This window comes from Mustela lutreola, chromosome 10 (genome assembly GCF_030435805.1).
Source record: "Mustela lutreola isolate mMusLut2 chromosome 10, mMusLut2.pri, whole genome shotgun sequence".
Classification (NCBI taxonomy): Eukaryota; Metazoa; Chordata; class Mammalia; order Carnivora; family Mustelidae; genus Mustela; species Mustela lutreola.
In genome coordinates, this window is record NC_081299.1 from 98,484,712 (window position 1) to 98,508,443 (window position 23,732).

Sequence of the window (23,732 nt, forward strand, 5' to 3'; positions counted from 1 at the left end):
GCAACAACATGGATTAGCCTAGGGTGTAATGTTGAGTGAAGCAGAGAAACACAGAGAAAGACTAATGCCATATATTTTCACTCATATGTGCAAATTAAGAAATAAAAGAGATGAGCAAACAGAGGGGAAAAAAGACAAAAAACAGACTCCTAGATATAGAGAACAAACTGGTGGTTGCCAGAGGGGAGGTGGGTGGGGAATTGGATGAAATAGATGAAGAGGATTAAGGAGTTGTTTGTGATGGGCACTGAGTAAAGTACAGACGTATTGAACATTGGGGTACAGATGTTCCTTCTTTTACTACATCTGTATCTTTGGGGTAAATACCCAGTAGTGCAATTGCAGGGTCACAGGGTAGCTCTATTTTTAATTTTTTGAGGAATTCCACACTTTTTTCCAAAATGGCTGTACCAATTTGCATTGCCACCAATGTTCATAGCAGCAATGTCTACAATAGGCAAACTGTGGAAAGAGCAGCGATGCCCTTCAATAGACGAATGGATAAAGAAGATGTGATCCATATATATAAAAAATGGAATACTACTCAGCCATCAGAAAGGATGAATACCCAACTTTTGTATCAACATGGACAGGACTGGAGGAGATGATGCTGAGTGAAATAAGTCAAGCAGAGAGAGTCAATTATCATATGGTTTCACTTATTTGTGGAGCCTAAGGAATAACACGGAGGACATTAGGAGAAGGAGAGAAGTGAGTTGGGGGAAATCAGAGGGGAAGATGAACCATGAAAGACTGTGGACTCAGAAACAAACTGAGGGTTTTAGAGGGGAGAGGGGTGGGGGGATAATGAGGCTGGTGGTGGGTACTGAGGAGGACACGTATTGCAATGGATCTCTGGGTGTGGTGCACAAACAATGAATCTTGGAACACTGCATCAAAAACTAATCATATATTTCATGGTCACTAACATAGCACAATAAAAAAATAAAGTGGCAAACTTTATTAAATGTATTTTACCACATGTAAAAAAATAATAAAGCAATATATTAAAAAATAAAAAAAGTATTGAAACAAATTTAACACCGTATGTCAATGACATTTGAACGACAACAAAAACGAATCACATTGGGAGGGCCTCCCTCAACCCTTCAGATCACGTGCCCCCTGTTGAGTCTGTGGTGCTCCTCATGTAGCCTTACTCATGCACTGCTGGGTGGTGGAGCTGGCTCCCTTGCGGGCCTGTCCAGCAGATGGGGAGAGCTGTGATGGCAGTGGCTCTACCTTATTCACACCATCCTACTCATGGGGAGTCAGTAAGTGTCCAATGCCTGACTCACGACACAAGCTCGGTGCGTTCAGAGCTGCATGCCCAGAGCATCCATGTCATTGTCCCCATATTCTCATACCCCCCCATTACCTCCCACATTATGTCTGTTCTTTCCCTGAAACTGCAGAGCAAACAACTTTAATGATTTCCTAAGACCAAATCCAACAGGTTATCTCCGGCCTTCATTTCTTTGTCTTCATCCCAGCACTGGACTCTACGGGCAAACCATCTCCGCCTTCACTGCTCCCGCCACAGTCTTCTGGCTTCTAGTCTCCTGCTTACCCCGTAAATGGCAGGGTTGTCAGCCCACCTCTATCTTATTCCACACAGTCCCCCTGGGCGTTCCTTTCCACTGCTATGGCTTCAGCTACCACCGCCATGCTGGGATCCCTACACCCATCCTGAGCTCGGATTATGTGTAATTCCCACAGTCATCTAAAGAGCAAACTTGACCCAAACTGCCCCAGGATCTGCTCCTCTCCCTGTATTCACCTCTTGTGGAGAGCAGAGCCTCCACCCACCCATTCGGCCCAAACAGAAGTCTGAAGTCTTAATTTCCTCCCCTCAACTCCCCCTCACATGCAAGAGGTCTGTGGACTCCACCCCTGAACATCCTGGAATGTGCTGCTTCCTCTCCCTTCCCACTGCCCGACACTTGCATCAGCTCCTCATCCTTTCCTCCCAGGGTATGCACAAGTGCCACTGAAGTGGCCTCCCTCCATCACTCTCCAACCATCTATCTGTCACACCTGGAGCCTGAGTACTGTTTCTACAACTCAAAACGGACCATGTTAATCCTCTGCTAAAAGCAACACCTTTCCCAAACTTCCAGGTGTACAATCAGGCCTCTGTCTACCTCCCCAAGCATGTCCCTTACCATGCCCTCCAGAGTCCCTATTTTCCTGGAGTTCCACTCGGCTGCACCTCTGCTCCTGCTGCTTTCGGCCTGGGATGACCGTCCCTTGTCAAAATGCAGCTTGAGGATTCCAGTCTCTGTGAAGCTTTCCTAATGCCCCTGTCTGCACTGTACTCTGTATGGACCAGGCACAGAACTTTCTCCCTTGACTAGACTTTGAGGCCATGGACGCAAGAGCCACATTCTTCATCTTGGAGTTTTCAGAAACAGGCACAGTGCCTGACACATAGCACTTAATAAATGAAGCATTTATCAGTAATGCCACAGAGAGGTCTTGCGTGACATTCTCAGGGTACACACCCTTGGACCTGGCAAGTTTAAGTAACGCCATAGCATTTGCACCATTATGGGCAAGGCAGCATACCACCATTTCCCAGGGGACCAGGAGACTGGGACTCAGCGTTGCTTCCTACTCTATGCAGAAGAGAGCTGAGGCACAGAAGCCACTGGGAGAGGGCCTCCTAGATCACACCCATCAACCTCCCCCACCCCCACCGCCTCCGGCTAGAACCATCTTACATGAAAGTAGGATAGGAACCCTGGCAGAGAATCTTACCTTGGGCCCTAGAAGCTCCTTTGGGCATGTGGGTTGGACCGGTTCAGAGCTTTCCTTTCCACAGCACTGAAACTAGAGAGTCAGAAAAGAGTTTTTAGGGCAGCGGAGAGAGAAGTGGGAGCTACAAGTCTGGGCATCACTGCTGAGGACCAGGGGACTGAGGCAGCAAAGCAGCTATGGGGCCCAGTCAGAGCAAACCAAGCTACCATTTCTAGAAAGATGGTAAAGAGTCACATAATCATGCTAGCAAAACAGGGAAAGGAATTCCGTCAAGTTTTCTGAGTTTTACGTTGGGAAGTGACTCAAGGCAACCCAAACAAAGCAAGAAGCCAATGGATGGCATCTGTGTGAATTGTTGTTTTTTAGACAGGTATTGGGTTTTTAGATTCTTTTTTTTTTTTCAGCCTGGGAGTAGTTTAATCTACTGAGTGGCTAAAGTTTTATGAGCTTCAGGAAGGGCTCATTAGCTGGGGACAGTCTGGGACAGAGAGGAAAAGTGACCACAGCAGATGAACCCTCGGGACTGAAAGGCCCGGGCCTGAAGGTTGGTCAGCAAACAGGTGTCCTGCTTTACCGCTGGTCCTTCAAGGACAGAGGAGAATGTGTGTGGCTTGATGTCTCAGGGGCAGCTGAGGCTGAGCCGGAGAAATGTTTGGTACTTCCAGGACAGTCCTGTGACGAACAAGAATGGGGCTCCCTGAAAGCACCTGGCCCAGGAGTTCATAGCTACTTCTGCATATTGCAGAGAGAGGTTAAGACTCTGGCCTGGCCCATCTCTTCTGTACCTACTCCTTGGCTGCCTGTGTGCAGCCCTCAGCACTGCACTGACAGCACAGTCCCATGGAATGTTCCAGGATAAGGGGAGCATGGCTCTCTCTGTGCCCTTTCATTTTACAAAAGGGGAGCTGAGCGATTATTAGGGAGACAAGGAACATGCTTAAGTGGCGGGCCTGCAGTTAGAAATGAGCTTTTCTGACATGAAGGTCATGGCTGTTTGTTATACCACTAAGCCGCCTTTTGAGAGACCATGGTATTTAATTGGGCGGCTTTCTGGGTGTTCTTATTTGTGCTCTTTTGTCTCCCTGGGGCACATTCCTGACTTCCTCTAGCGAACCCTCTGTGCTAGGCCTCTTTCTCTTCTAGGTTCTACACAAAATGCCAACTGTGTCTCCTGAGAGGGCTGAAATACAGTGCTCCAGCTTCATTTCACCACATTTATTCTGATCCAGGTGAAGAGAGAGAGCCTGGCTAATGAATGATCTTTAGAAGAGATGATTTCAAGGAAGAAGTAAAGTTACTTACTGTTGAGTGGAAGGTAATGAGAGTCCCATTTCCCCTTTCCCTGTCTTTCAGGTAATCATTGTAAGCCTCCTCGTACATGGTCTGAACATGTCGTATAGCCTGAAAAACCAAGGGGACAGCGAGTGGGGGAAGTTTCAAACATTCTCCTTTCATTAAGGAAAACCCCCTATTCCTTACCCTTGGAACATACAGCCTTTCCCTATGTTTATCTGTATTTAAAGACAATGCCACATATATGCGAAAATTACAGGCTCTGGAGTTTCTCAGACACTTTCGGAGATGGAAGGGTAGACTAACCAAGAACAGCTTTCATAGACTAGCAAATGTCTTAGAGCGGACGTTCTCAAACATAAATGGACGTTGGCATCCATCAGCCGCCAGGCTCTTGGGCCCCGCAGGACATTCTGACGTACAACCAGAGTGGGGACTTACGTGTTCTTGGTACCCTATTTGTTAGAAGTACTCAAGTCTGTCCATGACATGGTTTGAAAAATGTTCATGACCAAGGAAAACTGGTTCAGCATACAAATAGGAAACTTAGAGAATGTTTTTTTCTGGTTATAACAGCATGTGATCTGATGTCCCTAGTGATCTCAAAAAGTCCTAAGATCCAATTCCTCCAACCTATAGAAAGAACCGGTTATTTTAGAAATATTCTAAAGGAGGTGATATTTACTTATTCTACATGTTTACCATTTTTTAGAAAAATCCAAAGTTTGTACACACAATACTGGTAGCACATGAATTTATGGGAAATACAGTAAACTTAAGATTCCATTCTTCCTCTTTTTCAGGCCCTTCTTTCCCAAGTGTGTCCCTTCCTCTCTGGCCTCTGTGGGCTCTCTTGATAACATATTTTGGATGCCTACAGTTTGAGCACCAATTTAAATAAGTTGGCTTTCCCAGCACACAGCAAGTCAGACTTCAGACTTTGAGGATGATGTGGCCTCTTTTCAGGCCAAGCCCTATGGACAAATGATAATCTAACAAGGGGTAAAAATACACGTTCCTCTCCATCCCTTTTTCTCATGTGTGCAATCTGCCTGCCTCCCCGTTACAAATGGGATCATCTTAAACTAGAGATCCTTTAAAAGAAATCATAGACTCTTTTACAGATCTAATGAACTATCATCTTCTCAGAAAAACGTGTGCAAATAAATGTATGCATACTTATACATACAATATGCACAGGTCTGCACAATACGTGTAGGTTAAAAAGTTCTGTGTAAAGGATATCTGTGGGGATTATTTAGTTTTTCAGTATCATTGTGGGTGAAATATTCTCATAGCTTTTGCCATAAAAAAACACTTTAACCATCATAAAAAGAAATTGTAATTTCTACTTACTACACCCTTGCCTATAAAAGCAAATACTCCAGTGGTTACTTCAGCAGCAAATATCACCAGGAGGCAGGTGAAGAACTGTAGAGGAAAGAAAATACTCACTTCATTAACTCAATACCTTTTCAATTTATTTGGCCTCTTTAATGCTAGTTCCACTTGGAAAAAAAAAAAAAAAAAAATTAGGCGAGATTATTAGTTTGAATTGATCTGGTAGGAAGCATCTACGGCAAATTTTTTCATTCATTCATTTGCTCATTAATTCATTCAGCAATTGTTCATTAAATATCTACTCTGCACCAGGCACTGTCCTTGGCACTGGGTGTACAGTGATGATAAGATATAATCCCCACGTCTCTGCTATCATGGACCTTCTATTAGAAAAAAGGGATGAATACTCGCCATTTGCATCAACATGGACGGAAGTGGAGGAGATTATGCTGAGTGAAATCAGTCAAGCAGAGAAAGACAATTACCATATGGTTTCACTCATATGTGGAACATAAGCAATAGAGCGGAGGACCACAGGGCAAGGGAGGGCAAATGGGAAGAAATCAGAGAGGGAGACAAACCATGAGAGACTCTGGACTCTGGGAACCAAACTGAGGGGATGGGGAGATGGGGCAACGGTGATGGGTATTAAGGAGGGCACGTGTGGTGCTGAGAACAGGGTGTTCCATGCCACTAATGAATCATGGACCACTACATCAAAAACTAAAGGATGTACTATATGGTGGCTAACTAAACATGACAATAAAAACGAAAATGTGAAGTATGATAAATGAGTAAGGCAATAAAAAAGTGAGTTAGATAATTTCAGGTAGTGATAAAGAAATCCCACCACTTACATCAGGGAAATACAAATCAAAACCACAGTGAGATGCCATCTCATGCCAGGCAGAATGGCTAAAATTAACAAGTCAGGAAACAAAAGATGTTGGCGAGGATGCGGAGAAAGGGGAACCCTCCTACACTGTTAGTGGGAATGCAAGCTGGTGCAACCACTCTGGAAAACAGCATGGAGGTTCCTCAAAATGTTGAAAATAGAGCTACCCTACGACCCAGCAATTGCACTACTGGATATTTACCCTAAAGATAAAAATGTAGTGATCTGAAGGGGCACGTGCACCTGAATGTTCATAGCAGCAATGTCCAGATGTCCTTTGACAGATGAATGGATCAAGAAGAGGTGGTATATATACACAGTGGAATACTATGCAGCCACCAAAAGAAATGAAATCTTGCCATTTACTACGGTGTGGATTGAACTAGAGGGTATTATGCTAAGAGAAATAAAGTGGTCAGGAAAGACAATTATCATATGATCTCTCTGATATGAGGAGTTTGAGAGGCAGGGCTGGGGTTCGTGAGGGGAAGGGAGGGGAAAATGAAACAAAATGGGACCGGGGAGGGAGACACACCGTAAGAGACTCTTGGTCTCAGGAAACAAACTGAGGGTTGTTGTGGGTGTGAGGGAGGGAGAGGGTGGCTGAGTGATGGACATTGGGGAGGGTATGTGCTATGATGAGTGCTGTGAATTGTGTAGGACTGAGGAGTTACAGACCTGTACCCCTGGGGCAAATAATACAATATATGTTAATAAAAAATAATTAAATTTTAAAAAAAGAAGGAAAAAGAATTCCTGTCACTTAGAACAGTGCCTGGCACCTAGGCAGTCAATGAATTCTTGATGAACGAAAGAGATTCCATAAAGATATAAAACAAGGCCAGGACACAAGAATTGACTGGTGGGGTCTAGGCTTGGGGAAGGTGTAGTCCAGACTCCGCGGACTGTAACGCTTCTCTGGGGAGTGGGAGTGTGGGTGAGGGGCAGCCTCCTGGACAGATCTCTGCTCTGCTCTCTTGGGTCTGCTCTGTGTTCAGTGATAAATGACAGGGAGCTCAGCAACATGGGAAAGACAGGAAGAATGGAGGACGGAGGAGGTGAGTTAGAGATTTTACCCTGCAAGAGCTCAGAAGCAGAAGCCACAGTTAAAAATCAAAGATTGCAACAAGAAGGAGAGACTGCCCCTAAAATCGCTGTTTCTGATCCCTCATGGAGAAAGACAAAATCTTTCTCTCTTCCGGCCCCTCTTCCTTCTCCTTGTTTCTCTAGGGTCACTCTGGCATTGGATGTAGAGCAGTAACTGAAATTCATTCTTTTCTTTTCTTTTTTCTTTCTTTCTCTTTTAAGACAGAGCCTGCTTATTAAAAGAAACCACAAGAGGGATGTTCGAGGTTACTGATCTCAAATAGCAATTCTTTTCTTATAGTTCACAACACTTCCTTACCTATGGGAACCTTGGCTGCCTCCCTCACTGTGAAATAATTTTGAAGGAGCAATCATAATTACCCCTTACAATTATTAGGCACTTTTCCTCCCCAAACATCTTCATGCCATGGACCTCATTTTTTTTTTCCCCATACTTTCCATATGAGGCAGGGACAAAGATAATGTTATTTTTGAGGAAGAAATGGAGAAACGGAGACTCAGGGAAGAGGGAGTGAGTGCCAAGATCTCAGTAAGTCCAGGAGCTGATGCTGGAGGCCAGACCTGGGGGCCCCCTTCAGACTAGTTCCCTCCCCCCACGCCCTACTTACAGATCCAAGCACACACTGCGACTCCCGCATGGCTCCGCAGCACCCGAAGAAGCCCACGGCCATCATCAGGGCCCCTGCTCCAACCAGCACGTACAGCCCTGCACGGAAGAGTCAGAGGAGCAGCTGACCCTCAGCCCGCTGGCTGCCCAGCCGCTCCAGGGGTCAGCTCCCGGTCAGGCTCTGCAGCGAGTCTTCCGCTGCTGCTAATGTGATAAGAGACACCTGTTGAAAGCACCTGCCAGAACCTGCGCAGGGATCCTGAGAGGCAGGGGCTCAGTTACCCCCAGGGAACAGAGAAAGTTGGTACTTATCCAGGTGAAGGGATCTCCTCACCCTCACTTGAGCGGCAAGGATCGGAAAGCTCGTGTGTCTGATTCCCAAAGCATATATGCTCTTAACCACCTCCACACGCTCTCTCCCTGTACCCACCCAACCATGCCAGGCACTTTACCTTTCAGGTCTCTACCACCCCTGTCAAGTGGTCATTACTATCATTTGCATGAAACTGAAGCAGTTGGGTCCAGCGGTCAGGATCAGTGCCAGAGGCAGGGTACAAACCCACACCTCCCTAGGAGCCCCTTGGGCTCTCGTGGCACTCAGGAATTCATGGCTGTCACCATCTATGATGGCCAGGAGGACAAAGTGTCTGGGAGGGCTGATGGGCTGCCCAGATGGGAGAACACGGACACAGCGGGGCAGAAGAGGGAGGGTTTGATTACAGAGAGGGGCCGGAGGACACAGCAATAAAGCCGTAAATTTTGTGAGAATCACACACTTTAGAGGGCATCACCATGTACACTGGGCACACGGGTATTTGCTATGTTCTAAGAAAACAGCTGAGAGAGGAGGTGACAAGGTAACACACACCAAATACTGTTACTAATACAATATTAGCTTCATTTATGAAGGGCTTACTTTTTCTGGGCATGGCAACTGGCACAGATTTATTAATTTAATCTTCGTGAGGCAAAGCACCATTATTATATCCATTTTCTTTCTTTTTTTTTTTTTTTTTTTAAAGATTTTATTTATTTATTTGACAGAGAGAGATCACAAGTAGGCAGAGAGGCAGGCAGAGAGAGAGGAAGGGAAGCAGGCTCCCTGCTGAGCAGAGAGCCCGATGCGGGACTCGATCCCAGGACCCTGAGATCATGACCTGAGCCGAAGGCAGCGGCTTAACCCACTGAGCCACCCAGGCGCCCCATTATATTCATTTTCTAGAGAAACTAGGCCCCCAAAGTTAAGCAATTTGCCCAAGTTCATAGAGCTGGGATAAAAATACCCATCTGCTTCTAAAGCCACGCCATCACCACTACCCTAGCCTGCCCCACCCGTCCAGCACCAACAGCAACCTTCATTTGGGTGCTAATTTCACTTATTACTGAAGGCAAGCCATAGAAACCATTGCTCACAGAGAAAGAAAAGGACCGAAATGTTCTTGTTCTGAGAGAAATAAAGCCAAGCCCTTCCGTATTTCCTTTTCTGATCCAGAGATAAGTTAGCACACAATGTGAGGCCTGGTGCTGGACTTGCTTAGAATAATGCTAATTGTCTCTATTTTATTTTTTGCATTTTAGTCCTATGAGTCACCTGGAAACCCCTCCCATTCTCTGAAAGGGTGGGGAGCCAGTGGTCCGCTTCTGTGGAGGAGGCCTGGGTGCGCCCGCTGGGTGTCTCCGGGGGCCCCTCTGGGTGCTGCCGGTGGTTTGTGGGCAGATCTCTTGGGTCCCTGACACAGATGGGGTGGCAGGCCAGGCTGCTGTTCTTCCGGTCTCCCCCAGGCTGTTGTGTCAGGGCCTCTGGGTTGGGGAAGCCCTGAGGCGTCTGCCGGCCTGGGGCAGGTGTTCCTCTCTCTCTCTCCTGCTCTGCTGGCTTGGCCCCTTCCTCCCCTTTCCCCTTCACCAGAAAAGGAATTTCGTGTGGAATGGATGTGGTCATGAGAGAAATGACACCGTATTAAAAACAGGCTAATGTTGGCTCCACTGCCTCAACACCTTATTGCTTCAAACACTTTCTTTTTCTAAGCTCTTTCATTTCCATCATCTCACCAGCCTCTCGAACAAGCCCATTAGATGAGGCAAGGGTTCTATTTCTGGTTTGTTAGTAGGGGCCGGGCCCGGAGACCCGACTCCTGTCCTGTTCGACCAGGCAGCAGTGGCACCACCTTATTTTGTCCCCTCACAAAGGGTCACACACATGGGCTGCCGTAGTATATTGATTTTCCTCTACAGATTCTGCTCCAAGTGACAGTCGAGGGTCTGGGCCCCCCTGGAGCCTTCTGTAGCTTGGGCTCCAGCGCAGGGGAATTCATCGGGACCGGACCCGGCCTGCTCTTTTCCACTTGGTGCTTTTGCAGGTTCTCGTATTTGTCTTTCTCTGTATCTGAAGTCTACCACCTAACCTTATTCACCCAATCTAGAATATGCCCAGCACAAGACAGGATTCTTGATCAGCCTGGCTGTCTGCCACTGCCCATCTTTGCCGGGAAATACACGCTAGGAATACATTTCATCAGACCTCCACGAAGCCGCCACAGGCCTGGGCTTTCTCAGGGTCGGGCAGATGAGTGTGTGGCCGCACTCCTGAGAAGGGGCTTCCGGGAGTCCAGAATGCAGGAAAGAGGGCTGCTCCTGGGGAGGCTGGGGTGCGGTGGACACAGGCACGGGGGCTGAGGAGGACAACATTGTACCCCACCGTAGACAAACTCACTCAGCCCTTCTGGCAATAATCCTTGTCCTTCTAAAATAATGACACCCCCTACCTCCACGCACCAAGAAAATCTGCTTATTTATATAACAGGCCCTTCTTAGGCTCTTGGAATCCTAGAGCTCAGAGCAAACACACGGTGGGACTGACCCAGCAGCTCCGATCCCTGAGGCTCTCCCCAGCAACCAAAAAGCCTCGTCTGTAGTAATTCATTTTTAAATGGCTCTCCCCCTTTCCGGGACTGGGTAGTGGCGCGGTCATCCATTTCCGTAACTTTCTGGAGGCAGACGGTTTTACAGACCCGGCTAATGACCATTTTTCATCCAAGAATATTTTTTCTCTGCCTTGGTGCCACTCTCCCTCCCTCCCAGCTGGCCGGGCTGCACATAATTACATCTGTATGTGGAGTGCGGGATGGGGCTTAGCTGATGGGGAAGGTAGAGACTTGAGCTCTACGTGAATAACAGCGTTGGTTATGGAGTACGGTTGTGTGGAGCCGAACACGGATGAGTCATGGAGTCATTCAGCCCTGGGGTGACACCTGCCACTTCCTGGCACCTCAGCCTGCTCTGTGCAGCAGCCACACTGTGCGCCCGACGGGCACTGGCCCGGGAGCCGGCCCCCACGCCATCAACCCTTCTCTCCTTCTGACTGCATGGCCTCTAAACCCAACCACTCACTCCTTGGCCTTTCCTCCCCGTATCCTCGCGTGGAGTCATGCCTCCTCCCTCCACCGAGGAACACAGTAACCTCCCTACATAAAAATAATAAAGCCCACACAACAGGTACTGCTTGTATGTGTGCTCTTCTCCTGCCTCACCTGGCGCGATGGGGTCTGTGGCTTATTAGTACTCACATGTCACAGCTGGGGAATCTGGGATTCCCTGGAGAATGGAAGGCGTTTGCCAGAGGAACTGCCCAAATCATGAGAGGCAAACCTGGAACCGAGCTAGGGAGTCTGCTGCAAAATGCACAGTCTGACCCCGCTGGTGCAATTCCAGTGGGAACGCAGGACAAGGGGGACTCTCAGCTAAAAGCTGTTCACTTTGCAATTTATAAATGTCAGGAGGGTGAGGGCCTGCAGAGTCTCTAAGGGATGATGTCTGGGTCTTCCTCTGAAAATACAGGGCTGGGAGCTACAAATCCAGGACTGTCAGCTGACCTTCGGGTATTGTTATCTGTGATATGGAAATAATAATCTCACTTGTAAAAACGCTTTGGAGAAACTGTCGCAACCAGGTAAGATACAGCACCTCTCTTCTGAAGACACCATGACTCTCTGGGAAAGCTGCAAACCAAGAAGTAACAAAATATGATCGGAGTGAGCTGGAGTTTTGAAAAAAGCAAGCCAGCTCCTCAGCGTTCAGCCCTGGAACCCTTTCCTTTACACATAATGTTACACACAATCGAAACCAGGCTCCCTGACTCTGAATTCAACAGGGGGAGACAGCTACGCGTCAGCCTGGGACCCTGGAGAGCCAAAGGGCTGCTGTCTGTGTGGGCAGCCCCTCTGTGGAAAAAACCTGCCAATGTCCTTGGCTCACAAACACGACTTCATGTGCCCCAGCATGAGTGCCCCATCCAGGCTTCTGAGGCCCGGGAGGCCAGTGCCCTGCTCAGCACTCCTGGAAAGGCCCCCTGCGCGGTCTTGTCCCTCTAGGAGGCCGCCGTGGAGAGGGGCAGGTTAGTGGAGTTTGCAAGCCAGCCGGCAGGGGAGCATCCCCCTGGGGTTTGTGGAGACAGACCACAGTGGAAATAGGGCAGGAAACCCCAAGTTATCCCAGCAGTTCCTCTCTTTCAGGCTCTCTGTTCTCCGCGTTAGCACTCCAGGGACACCGATATCCTGCCCCAACCTCCGCACCTTGGCCTGGACTCAGAGGACCTTGAGAAGGGGCGGTAGGGGGCAGGGCTCAGGGCTCCTGTCCGGATCTCTCCACCCTGTCCCCAGCTGTGATGTCAGGGTGGATCTTCATCACAGGAAGGGAACCTTCTCCATCACAAGGAAGAAGCAAGGATCCCAGACAGGAAAGCATCCTCACCCCCAAGGACAGAGAGAAAGTTCTCCTACAAAGCCTGGAAGTCATCTGCCCAGAAACAGGGAGCTAGGCTCTGTGCGTTCCTGACGTGGCTCTCAGAGAGGGGCCTCTAGGCTGTGAGGCTCTTTCTTTAAAAGCCACTTGAAAGTGCCCCAGCCTGTTCACCAACACTCTTTAACAAAGGGGTGATAAGAGTTTCGTGGGCTGATTGCTCTGGCACTAATTCTGAGAAGAAAACACCCAGCTTAGTGACTGCCACCCTGTGACATGAAGTGAGATTTTCCAAACCCTGTGCCTGCTTCTTTTTTAAAGTCCTATTACTTCACAGCGTTTGCTCTGTAAGTCCATAAATGGCGTCCTGGTGTATTTTTCTTCTCGTTTTATGGCCAGAGAGCAGGTATCTTTCCTATTTGGATAATTATTTATTGAGGAAAGAAGTACCGATTTCTGCAAACATGTATATGGCTCCAGTTATAGTCTAAGAAACACCTGAAGGTCTCTGACTTCCCGCGACTGTTTATTGTTGTCACCATCCAGGTAAAGAGTACAAGCACAGGCCGAGGCGTCAGCAGACCTGAGTTGTAGGCTGAGCCCCCCCATGAAGAGCTGGAAAACCACCGCTGACTGACAACCTCCCGTTTTTTCTCCCCTGTGCTGTTTCCTTATTCTACCTGGTGCTAAGATTCCTGATAACACGTTTCCCTGAACTTTGAGCGCTGACTGTGCCAGCCACTCAAGGGCAGACCCGGGGGAGGGGAGGTGTGGCTGAGGAAGAAGAGCTAAGGGTGGGCGAACCCACATCCATGCCCCAGGCCACCAAGAACACACCAGAAGGACTCAGACCCTGCCGTATGGACTGCTGTTTTCCTCAGCCAGCATTCACTTCCTCGTCATCTCTGTGACAGCAACCAACCTCCTCTGCGCAGTCCCTGTGGACTTTGACCTTTAAGGCAAACGTGAAGCCCAGATGTTGGCCAGCAAGCCCATCCCAATGACCGGTGTGGGAACAGGCCCGGACCCGAGACAGCTAGCAAGACTGACGCTAGGGATTTTAGTCAGAGCTGCTGGCATGAAAGCAGGAGGTCCCTCTGTTGCCAGGGTTACGAGGGAGCTGGCACCTGAGGCTGGGACCGGCCATGTTGTCACGTCTTGAGGAAAACTGCCCGAGAACGGAGCCAAAGGGAAGCAGAGGGGAGACATGGGTACAGGTGGGACTCTGACCCCATCACTTGCACGAATCTTGGACTTTTCGGTTTGGCGAGTCAAGAAATTTCTGTTGTGCTCAAGACAGCCTGCGTCAACTTTTTGTGACTTGCAACTAAAAAAGTTCTGACCGATATGTCCAGAAAGATATAACATTTCTTGCATCACGGGCCGCTCATATTGCTTCGGTTTAGACTAGCGAATACGAATGTCCGCATGGAACGGGTCCCCTCCTACTGAACCCAGGAATCTCCTGAATTGACAACACTCCATTCTGATTTTTGCCACGTTAGTGGTTAAATACCAACGTAGGGGAAAGTTCACTCTTACCTGTGGGAGTCTGCCTAGCTTCTTGGGCTTACAAAAGCATGAAAAAGGTTTTCTTACCTTGGACCCAAATCGACACGTGTGAAACTGCTGGTCAGCACCGTGTGGGACAAGGCAGACAGAGGATGCTTCCCACGCTGCACCTCCGCTATACACACCATACCCCCTCTGAGCGGAAGCCCTTCCTTCCGCAAATCAGGTTTCCACTGAGGCTCATGAATGATTCCTGCTAGACTTGACTCATCTCTTGCTGATATCTTTGATCGTTTTGATTCCTTCTGTCCCTGACTTTAATACTGTTTAATAATACTGTTTAATAACGTTTCTTGTCTTTCTTCACAGTCCCTACTGTTGACAAGCACCACGGTGATGCCCTTCTGTCTGAGTCACCTAGCATGTTCTTTCCTATCTCCCCTCTCATTCCACTGCTGCTAGAATAATCTCTTTAAAAATGCAGCCCCGGATCATCCCTCCCCACAAACCCTGAATCATCCCTCTGTTGCTTTACCAAATGAATAAGCGTTGACCTTCAGGGCCCTGTGTGTTTGTCCTCTCCTTCCCTTGCTCTTCTAATCCTACCTCCCACCTTGCCCCAATCTGTTCCACTCCAGCCAGAGTCCTCTGCCCAGCCTGGGCTTGCTGGTCACTGTCCCGTGGACACACCTGGCACGGTCTTTGCCCCACATCCTCCGCTGTGCTTGTTTGTCTTCCACTCATTGATGACAGCTGGTCTTTAAAACCGAAATCAGATTCTTGCCTCACTGGTTTAGAATAACCCCTGATGCACCCACAGCAAATACCACTTAGCTGGCATTTAGTTACACGCTCGTTTCCATTAGAATTTAAATTGTTAACTCTGTGAGTCTTTTCACATAGATTGCAGAGATACATGGGAGCCAGAACAGCGTTCTCATCCTCTTTTGTGTGATTCCAGAGCCCAGGACTATAGATGCTGGCTGATGTAGCCATGAATAGATTATATGTTTTCCTAAATGGAGGAGCCTATAAAAAAAGAGGGAAAGACTAGAAGGACCCCTGTTTCAATGCATAACGATGTCTGCATAAACCCAAATACTTGATGAATTCCCCAGATTAAAAACACCATGAAGAGATTTTTAGATAGTCAGGTGTTTACCCTCATTGAAAGGGAGACAGCCTTTCTTACCTGTTCTTCAGGGAACCCAGCTCTTCATAGTTTTTTAGAAATGGTGTTTCTTTACTGCTGCCCCAAATTCCCTGTTCAGGCTGAGGAATTACATTATAGGGATTTATATCTTTCAACCTCACTCTTGGGGGTCATGAGAGGCTAGGTGACTCGGTTTTAGGTGGTTAGTTTTTGCCAAACCACTTGAAGGAGAATGTCTGCCTCTAAGGGAAGGGTGGGGGCGGGGATGCTGTCTTTCGTTTTGGTTCTAATGAAGGACGGACCCTTCCCTCCCCATCCACCTGAGGGCACAACTGCCGCTTCTGAGGGCAAGTCTTGAGAGTCCTACCTGGGGAACTGGAGATAAATTGGGTTCCAGTGCAGAGCCTGCAGCACGTGAGGAGACAGACTGAAGGCTGATACCCTGAACCCCTCCATGCCTGAATTGCAGGAGCAAAAGATTCCCACCATTTTATGGGGACTGACATCGCATTGGGACATAAGTAACTAGTGAATTCAGAGTAGGGAGAGAAAATAATGTTCACCCTGAGGATTAGCTGTAAGTGGTTGGAGGAGCTAGGTCAGAAGGAAGTCCCTAAAAGAGTATCCTGAACGATGAGCTGTCTCTTCCTCAGGCTAAAGAAATGACGGGCCACTGCCTGCCTTCTACTGGCCAGCGCTAACTCAGAGTCATGAACAAGGCTCTCCCTAGCTCAGTCCGTCTGAAAGCCCACTGTCTTCTGAGGCCCCATTCAAGCACCCATCCACCCTGACAGGTTGTCTTGCTGATCCCCAGTGTTCTCTCTCACTTTTTTTTTTTTTTTTTTAATGTAAGCTCTAGACCCAACGTAGAGCTCAAACTCATGACCTGAGATCAAGAATAGTATGTTGTACTGACTGAGCCAGCCAGGTGGTTGCTAGAAGCTTCTTCCTAAATCTTTGATGCTTTTTAAAAATATGACTGCTAAATTCACGGGTGCATATCACCACTGTTCCCACAGGATCTTTTTTTTTTTTTTTTTTTTTTAAATGGGCTCTGCACCCAATGTGGGCTTAAGCTTACCACCCTGAGATCAAGAGTTGTACGCTCTACCGACGGAGCCAGCCAGGCGTCCCTTCTCACTTCTTAATTCAGTGATTCTGTTTGTACCACTCATGAGCACTTAACATATGGTTGTGATTATTGTCTGCTGTTTATCATTGCATATGCCTGGAGAGGCAAGAATCCCATTACGACGGGATCAGATCTTTGCTGTCGGTAATCCTGTGGGCACTGAGGTTGTGACAATGCTGAACAGAGTTAGAAATCACAGGGAACAGCTATAAAAAAAGCCGCCCCGGGACCATGATCAACACAAGGGGAGAGGTGTTCCTTCTGGTACCCTTCCCCAACTGTCCCTGCATGTCCCCCTCAAGGTGGTGGGGAACAAGGACAGGCTGAGCTCTGACCTGGGGCACTGGGGCTCACTGTGGGATGGAGAACGCTTCTGAGGAAGTTTCCAGGGCCCAGAGTTCCTCAAGGAGAAATGTGTTAAATGTGTGTGTTAGTTTTGGATGGAGAAGTGTGTGCTACCTGGAAACCACATGGGTGGAAAAGAGCATTTCAGTGTTAAGTATAATGACAGACTCCTCTGCTGCTTCCTTGGGACAGAACTCTGACTTGGTCCAAGTGTCAGGGGCCCTCTGGGGCACCTGGGCTCCTTCCCAAGCCCAGAGTGACTCTCCTTTAGTCACAGGAGCCAGTCAAAGCAGCTCTCCTGGCGGCCGTGACTAGGTCAGGCATGAGCACACAGGCGGCTGTGGCCAGCAGGCTGTAAGAAGAGGGCTCCCGGGGGTCTTCTGACAAAGGTTGGATTCATTCCTGAAGAGGGCTGTGTGAGGTGAAACTGGCTTTTTTCCTCTCTCTTTTGGACTCGGCAGCATGAGGATATGACACTTGGAGCCACCACAGCTATCTTTTAAACCTGACGGGACATAATTGAGGTCATCTCGAGGACGGCCAGTGGAAAGTTGGGAAAAAACCTGGGTCCTCGATAACTTTGTGGAACTCTGAACTCTGGAGAGTCCCCATCACCGCATTTCTTCCACTGTGTTTCACTGATTTCCAATATACATTTGACATATTCACATTTTACAGTCCCTAAAATTGGGATGCATATTTTATGGTATGTCATGGTTGAATTGGCAGCATTTCTTCTTAGGAAACTTACATGAACTAACTATGTGTTTTACAAGACTACATCTACGCTTTGGGGAACTGTGGACTGTCCTTACTGCCGCCCATCTTACAGTAGGTTTGTGGTTACTTCCTTCTAGAAGTGTCTTTGCCACTATGGCTGCCCTCCTCAGGAGGCTCGGCTGTGGGAGGGTGCTGGGAAGGGGAGACAGCACAGCCGGGACTTGCCCTTTATGAGGCCTGGAGTGAGCCTGGGTGCTCTGTCCCTCCTGGGAAGCAGACACTGCTCTTCTAGGCACCGGGAGCAGATAACCTGCCCAGGATCCTTCTTTCCCTGTACTCTATGTACCCTGTAGCTGGCGCAGACTGTGGGATGGCCAGACACATCGGACTGTGACCTGTAGTGACAACAGTCTTGGGCTTGTTGAAATCTAGAGTCCAGGTGTACTTGGCTGGAGAGTGAGGACAGCCCACAGAAGAGGATGAGAAGTAGATCAGAGGGACTAAATGCAGGAGAACGCTCAGGCCCTGCTTACCACGTTGTCTCAGAATTGCAGGCCACCCCCTCTTACCACTCATCCCTTCCTCACAGCTGGTGCTGCAGGCAGCTCGTTCCCAGGGGAGCCCTGCCCTCTGCAGTGCCTAGTTAGGGAGTGACTGAGTACCTCCGAACCTCGAGATGTCTCTGCACTTGGAATTGTCTCCCTCATCGACAACTTAAAATACAAGATCACAAATAAACCCCTCACTTGGCAGGGACCCCATCAGCCCAGATGGATTGATGCATAGCTGATTTCGCTCAGTGGGCAAAAGGGAGTCTTCTAATTCTTTGGAAATGGGTGGCAGCTGAAAGAGCACGGCGGGTCTGTCCTCTGACACTGGTCTTTCTTGATTTCGATGAACCATGTGGGGAGTGGCAGGCTAGGCGTGCAGTGCCCTCGCCCACCATGACCACACAGACCCTCCAGCCCCCAGCCAGGTAGAGGCTACAGGGCTCAGTTTTGCCTCTTCACTTCCCCTCCCCCAGAAGTCCAGGGGTGGGTTCTGCTCTAAGCCCCTGGGGCAGCTCCAGCTAACACTCAGGGAAGCTGAAGTCACTCACCCATGTAGAAATACTCTGGGGATTTGTCCTCCGATGAGAAGTCCTTCATGGTACCTCCGAACCGAAACCATAGTCCGAAACCAATGACAGCTGACCCTGCCAGCTGAAAGGGAAACAATACTGGTTTTCAGCAAGGGAAGGGGACGGGTGCACACAGTCCAGGAGTGGGCTGGGGGCACAGAGCGTTGAGGCTGAAGAGGCTGTCCCTTTAGACATCAGCTTGTCCACCCTTCACATTTCCTGGGGGAGGAGAAATGATGTGCTCAGAGCCCCCCAGGTCCCCGAAGGGATGGATATCAGAACTGGGGTTTCCTGATTCCAAGCTGAGTTGTCCCTATTCTTCTGGGTTGCCCTGTGGTTGCTGGGCATAGAGAGCACAGCCTGGGGAGGCATCTCAAGAAGAATATTCCATTAATGGTTCCCGGAAGGCATGTGCCCCCTGACATGTTGTCCTTTCCTGGGCACCCTGGACCTCCTCAGCAATATCATGGAGAGAGGGGACTGTGTTTCAGCCTCTGGGTCGCCCACAGCAAGATAAACTCTCAGACCTGGGGGAAACCCATTCTTTTAAATTGGGGGGAAACACATAGCCTTCAGAACCCACCCACACCTTATGAGTGTGCAGTGCCAGTTAGAAAGCTGTTCGGAGACATCTAGAACCCTTGCTCCCGGGGCCTCCACGGTCACTCCACTGCCTGGGGATGGTTTTGCTGGCAGAGAGGAAGCTCAGCCGGTTTTTGTTTTGTTTTGTTTTGGGTTTTTTTTTTTTTTTTTCCCCTTTTGGTTGCTATTTTGAGTTTCCATGGAAAGTGAGAAAGGAAAAATAATTTTCTGAAAAAGCATGGTTTGTGTGCTGTGCAGCTCACGGTGAGGCCGTGTGGCTGGCGCAGGCCCGGCTGGGCAGGCTGGCAGCCCGTGGAGTCATTGCCTGCTTCCTCTGAGGGCTTCTGTGAGGCTCTGTGTCAACGCGGGGTCTTTTCTACTATTGTAGAACTGGGACGACTGCCGGCCTGCAGGCTCCCGCCACAAGCTCCCATCCTGGGCTGCATCAGGCCAGTCCATCAACAGACATTCGCGGGGCACCTTCTGGACTCAGGTTACACAGGGAAGGAAGCAGATGTAAAGACGGCATCCTCATTCTGCCAACCCGTCTAGTTCATGTGGGGGCCCCTGGCCTGTCACCAGATGAACAGATTAGAGGCTGTCGCTGTCTCTGTCCCAGCAGGGAAGAGCGGACACAGATGCTGGCAACAAGACAGGATGCAGTCAGACGAGTAGAGGTTTAATAAGGAAAAATGGTATCAGAGTCAGGGGCAGACCAGAGCCCTCGGTGCACAGGGGCCCTCTAATGGCAGGGCTGCAAGCCAGGCTAGTGCTGCCCTTCGGGGCTCTCTGGCTGGACTTAGAGAAGGCCTTAGCCGTTCCCTTTGCTCCCCGCCAGGCCAGCTTCTTCAGAAAAGCAGTGTTACTTCACTGACGAGTCTGAGGGGCTAGAGCTCTACCAGCTGAACTCTCTCATGCGGAATAAGTAAAATTTTCCAGGACTCAGAGGAAAGCACTAATTGGATAATGTGAGGGACAGCTAAAGGAGCTGGACTCAACCAGCTTTCAAAGACTTTTGCATTTTTAAACGGGTAGCATGGCATGGAAAAATATTGACAGAATTCATGCTAAACCATTCACAGTATTTATCTTTGAAGGTAGGATTACTTTTCACTCTTTTAAACTGTCCACATGAAGCATGGAATTACTCTCGTACATTTAAAAATGTTGTTTTCTCCATGCATTATATGGCAGTTTATCTGCTCAATCCAGAAAAAGTGGGGGGGATTTTCTTGGGCTGTGCTCTAGTTTTGGGAGAAAATCAGCTTTGAGGTCATTGCTGTTCTGGTGCAGGGAAGAGAGCGATGCCCTTAGGAAGTCACTGTCCTAGACGCTCCTCGAGACTGCCTGGGACAGATGTGCCCAGCAAAGCCGCACAGGCAACCCTCCCCATCTTGCCTCTGTGGTGACTTGATGGAAAGACAGTTTCCAAATACAAAGCAGAACCTATTGACAGAGGCATCAGGCCAAGGCCTGCAGCCACCAAGCAGACTGTGGAGGAGGTGACTGGTCCCAGGGACACCCTACCACGCGGCCACATTTTTGGCATGTCTGTACACAGACTCTAATTTATTGCTGTCTGGGATCATCCTCCCAGACGGAATACATTTGTCCACTTCTGGCACAGATGTATTTGATGCATAATGGAAAATTAAAACAGAGGTTGCAATTTCAAGCCACGGGGCAACGAGGGAAAAAAATCTGCGCTGGCTCGTCCACACCCCCAACCCCAAACCACACGGGTTTCCTCCCTGGTCAAGGAAACTGTGGCTTAACTGAATGTCATCACTGTGTGGAGGGAATCCTCCCAGCACACAGCCCCGGGTTGTGTCAGGAACCGTGGGGGAGGACCCATCAGGCCTGAGGTTGCTTGTGACAACAACCATCGCTGCTTTGGAAAGTGACATCAACAGAGACCACGTAGCCCTTTGGTCCTTCCAAACTCCCCACTCCTGTACAGCTCCTGTAATACTCTGGTCACTGGGCTTTGGTGGGTCGGCCTCACCCTAGAAATGGAATTGAATTGGAAAAATTCACCCTGGTTCCAGACTAGTCAGGAGCAAAGTGAGCAAGGTTAGCAATACGAAGTCCCATTGCTCTGTGGGTCCCAAGCCCAGAAGAGACCTTTCACAAAATGAAGGGGAAGCCTTCAGGCCCAAGAAAAATGTTAACCCCTTCTAGACCCAACCCCCTCTGTTCCTGTTCTTTCTTCTCTTCTTAGTCTCAGCCACGACATGGCCCCTCAGGCAACATTAGAACAAGTAAGGAATGAGAGGCTGCCCTTTCCTTCTCTTGCCGCCTGCTCTCATCTCCTTTCCCTTCCTCCCTGTCCTTCAAGGAATCAACTGCAACCGGGTTGGGGGTGTGCTAGGCTTGGCTTCATGGAATCAATGACGAAAGACAGGACTCACAGTCCCACACAGGAGCTGATCCTGCAAATGGGTACATGCAATAGAAGGCAGGAAGCTCGGTGCTCAGGGGAAGAACATCACACTGCCCAGGAAAGCAGAGCAAAGCGCGACAAGTGGTATTCAGCAGAAGACATTCTGCTTTGACGTACACCTTCAAGCATGAATTTGAAGTCGTTGAGCAGGAGAGGGCTGGAGGGAGGAGAAAACACCAGGTGGAGGGTCCAGCATGGGTAAGGCTTCACTTCCTTACCTGCAGCCTGTGCTGGGCAGAGAGAGGAATCTGGGATTGGAAAAGGCAAGTTGGGGCCGACCATGCATGGCCCACAGCTTCTTCTTAGCCTGCTACCATCTTGGAAAGCGCATGGAGGGCCTTGGGGGAGGGGATGAGGGAGTTATTCATCCTGACAGGAACAATCAGGAGCAAAGGTGCTCTTGGATGCCAGACAGCGAGGAGCCAGAGATAAAGTTCTGATGGCGGAAGGCGAAAGTAGGACAAAGCAGGGACAATGGGAAGTGGATGCGGTGAGCACTGAGTACTGGAAGGATCCACTCTACTGAGGGCTGCCCTGCTTCCAGGACTAGCACCAATCCCCATGCCTCTGGAATAATCATCACTAGAAATGTTGTTTTTCCAGGAATGGACTTTTTTGTACAACACCATGAGGGTTTTTTTTGATGCTTATCACTGAGTAAACATTTACCGAGCATCTATTGTGAGCGAGGAGCCAAGGAGTCATAGGAAAGGAAGATTCACCTCCTTCTCAGGAAGCTTTCAGGGGCTCATGGAGAATCTGATTCTCACTGGATGGTCCAGGAGGGACACTAACCTTGCAGGTGAGAATTCAATCACAGAACCAGCCCATGAGAAGATGATGGATAGCCTCATTTCTTTTCTGAGTCTCAACAGTGTGTTAGGAACTCAGAGAATGTGATGAAACAGGATTCTGAGGGCAAAAGTGTGCCCATTATTTAAGAAGAAATAAAATAGAGAAAAGAAAAAGGCAGCAGTGAAAGGAACAGTGATATATCAATCCATGTCATTAAGTGTGTGGGGGGGTGTCACCAGATACAATTATATTATGCATCTTCAGGAGCAAGTGATTTCAGCTTCTAACCATATTCTAGAGCGTCTGCAGGACACAAGGTTGCAAATTATGAGCATATGTTTTTAGAGAAGACAGTTTAGTGTTCTAAAACTGAAGTGGCAGAAGAGAGGACTACGGACCTGCTTGGAAAGCATCTAAAGCAAAGTGGATGGGCCAGAAGTTTCCTTTAAGTAATGGCTATCTGTCAGAAACAGGTCATTTAGCACGAAGCAGAACTGGTTAAAGGATTTCAGTTTCATTTTACTGTATTTACTTCTACTTTCCTGGGATTGCTGCTGAAATGTTCTATCTTGAGGACACACTTCTTTTTTTCACTTAAAAAAAAAAGATTTCATGAACCATGAACATGGTTCTTTGGAAGGTGCTATGATGGAAATCGGTCAGGGCTGAGATGAAAGGATGCCAGGATCACTTGCCAGTCCTGGGTCCCCCAGGCTGCGTAGCTCCCCCCAGCCCCCACCCCCACCCAGAGAAGGCCAGCCAACCCTGATCATAACCCGTAGTCATGCTGCTCTCTTATCTGATGATTAAGCTCACCAGAAAGCCCTCTTTCTGGGTAAAAAGCTTCGCCTTCACACATGACGTGTGTTTTTTCACCTAGATAAAGACTGCTGTCCTCTGATTCTCTAGCCTGTGTGTTTCAGTTCCTTCTCCCACTTGGGGGTTTCTGCTCCTCCTATTTCGTTAGCTGGGAAAGCTCTCTTCCCCTACCTGTCCCTCTAACTCAACCAGCCCAAAGTCACTACCCTGGCCTGGGTATGTACCTGCCTTCATATTTCATATAGCCATTTCTATTTAAATATTTCTGGAATTAAAAAAAATGAAGGCCTGAGCTGCATGGGGACAGGGACAGGGTGTACACTGCTCTTAGCCCCCTGTGTGCAGAGCAGGCTCCTAACGGACATCTGTTCAAG

General features: G+C 48.7%; 1 protein-coding gene across 3 annotated transcripts in view; it reads right to left on the bottom strand.

Annotated features, from left to right (window-relative positions):
* TSPAN2 (tetraspanin 2) overlaps positions 1–23,732 on the bottom strand; it is a 60,922-nt gene that overhangs the window by 20,203 nt on the left and 16,987 nt on the right. For all 3 annotated transcript variants that reach the window (XM_059136570.1, XM_059136569.1, XM_059136568.1), the window contains exons 2-6: positions 18,699–18,801; positions 8,005–8,102; positions 5,410–5,484; positions 4,063–4,161; positions 2,761–2,832 (exon numbers count right to left, since the gene is read on the bottom strand). In XM_059136570.1, the coding sequence (XP_058992553.1) occupies positions 2,761–2,832; positions 4,063–4,161; positions 5,410–5,484; positions 8,005–8,102; positions 18,699–18,747 (393 nt within the window). In that variant the 5' untranslated portion in view covers positions 18,748–18,801. The remainder of the gene's footprint in view (positions 1–2,760; positions 2,833–4,062; positions 4,162–5,409; positions 5,485–8,004; positions 8,103–18,698; positions 18,802–23,732) is intronic.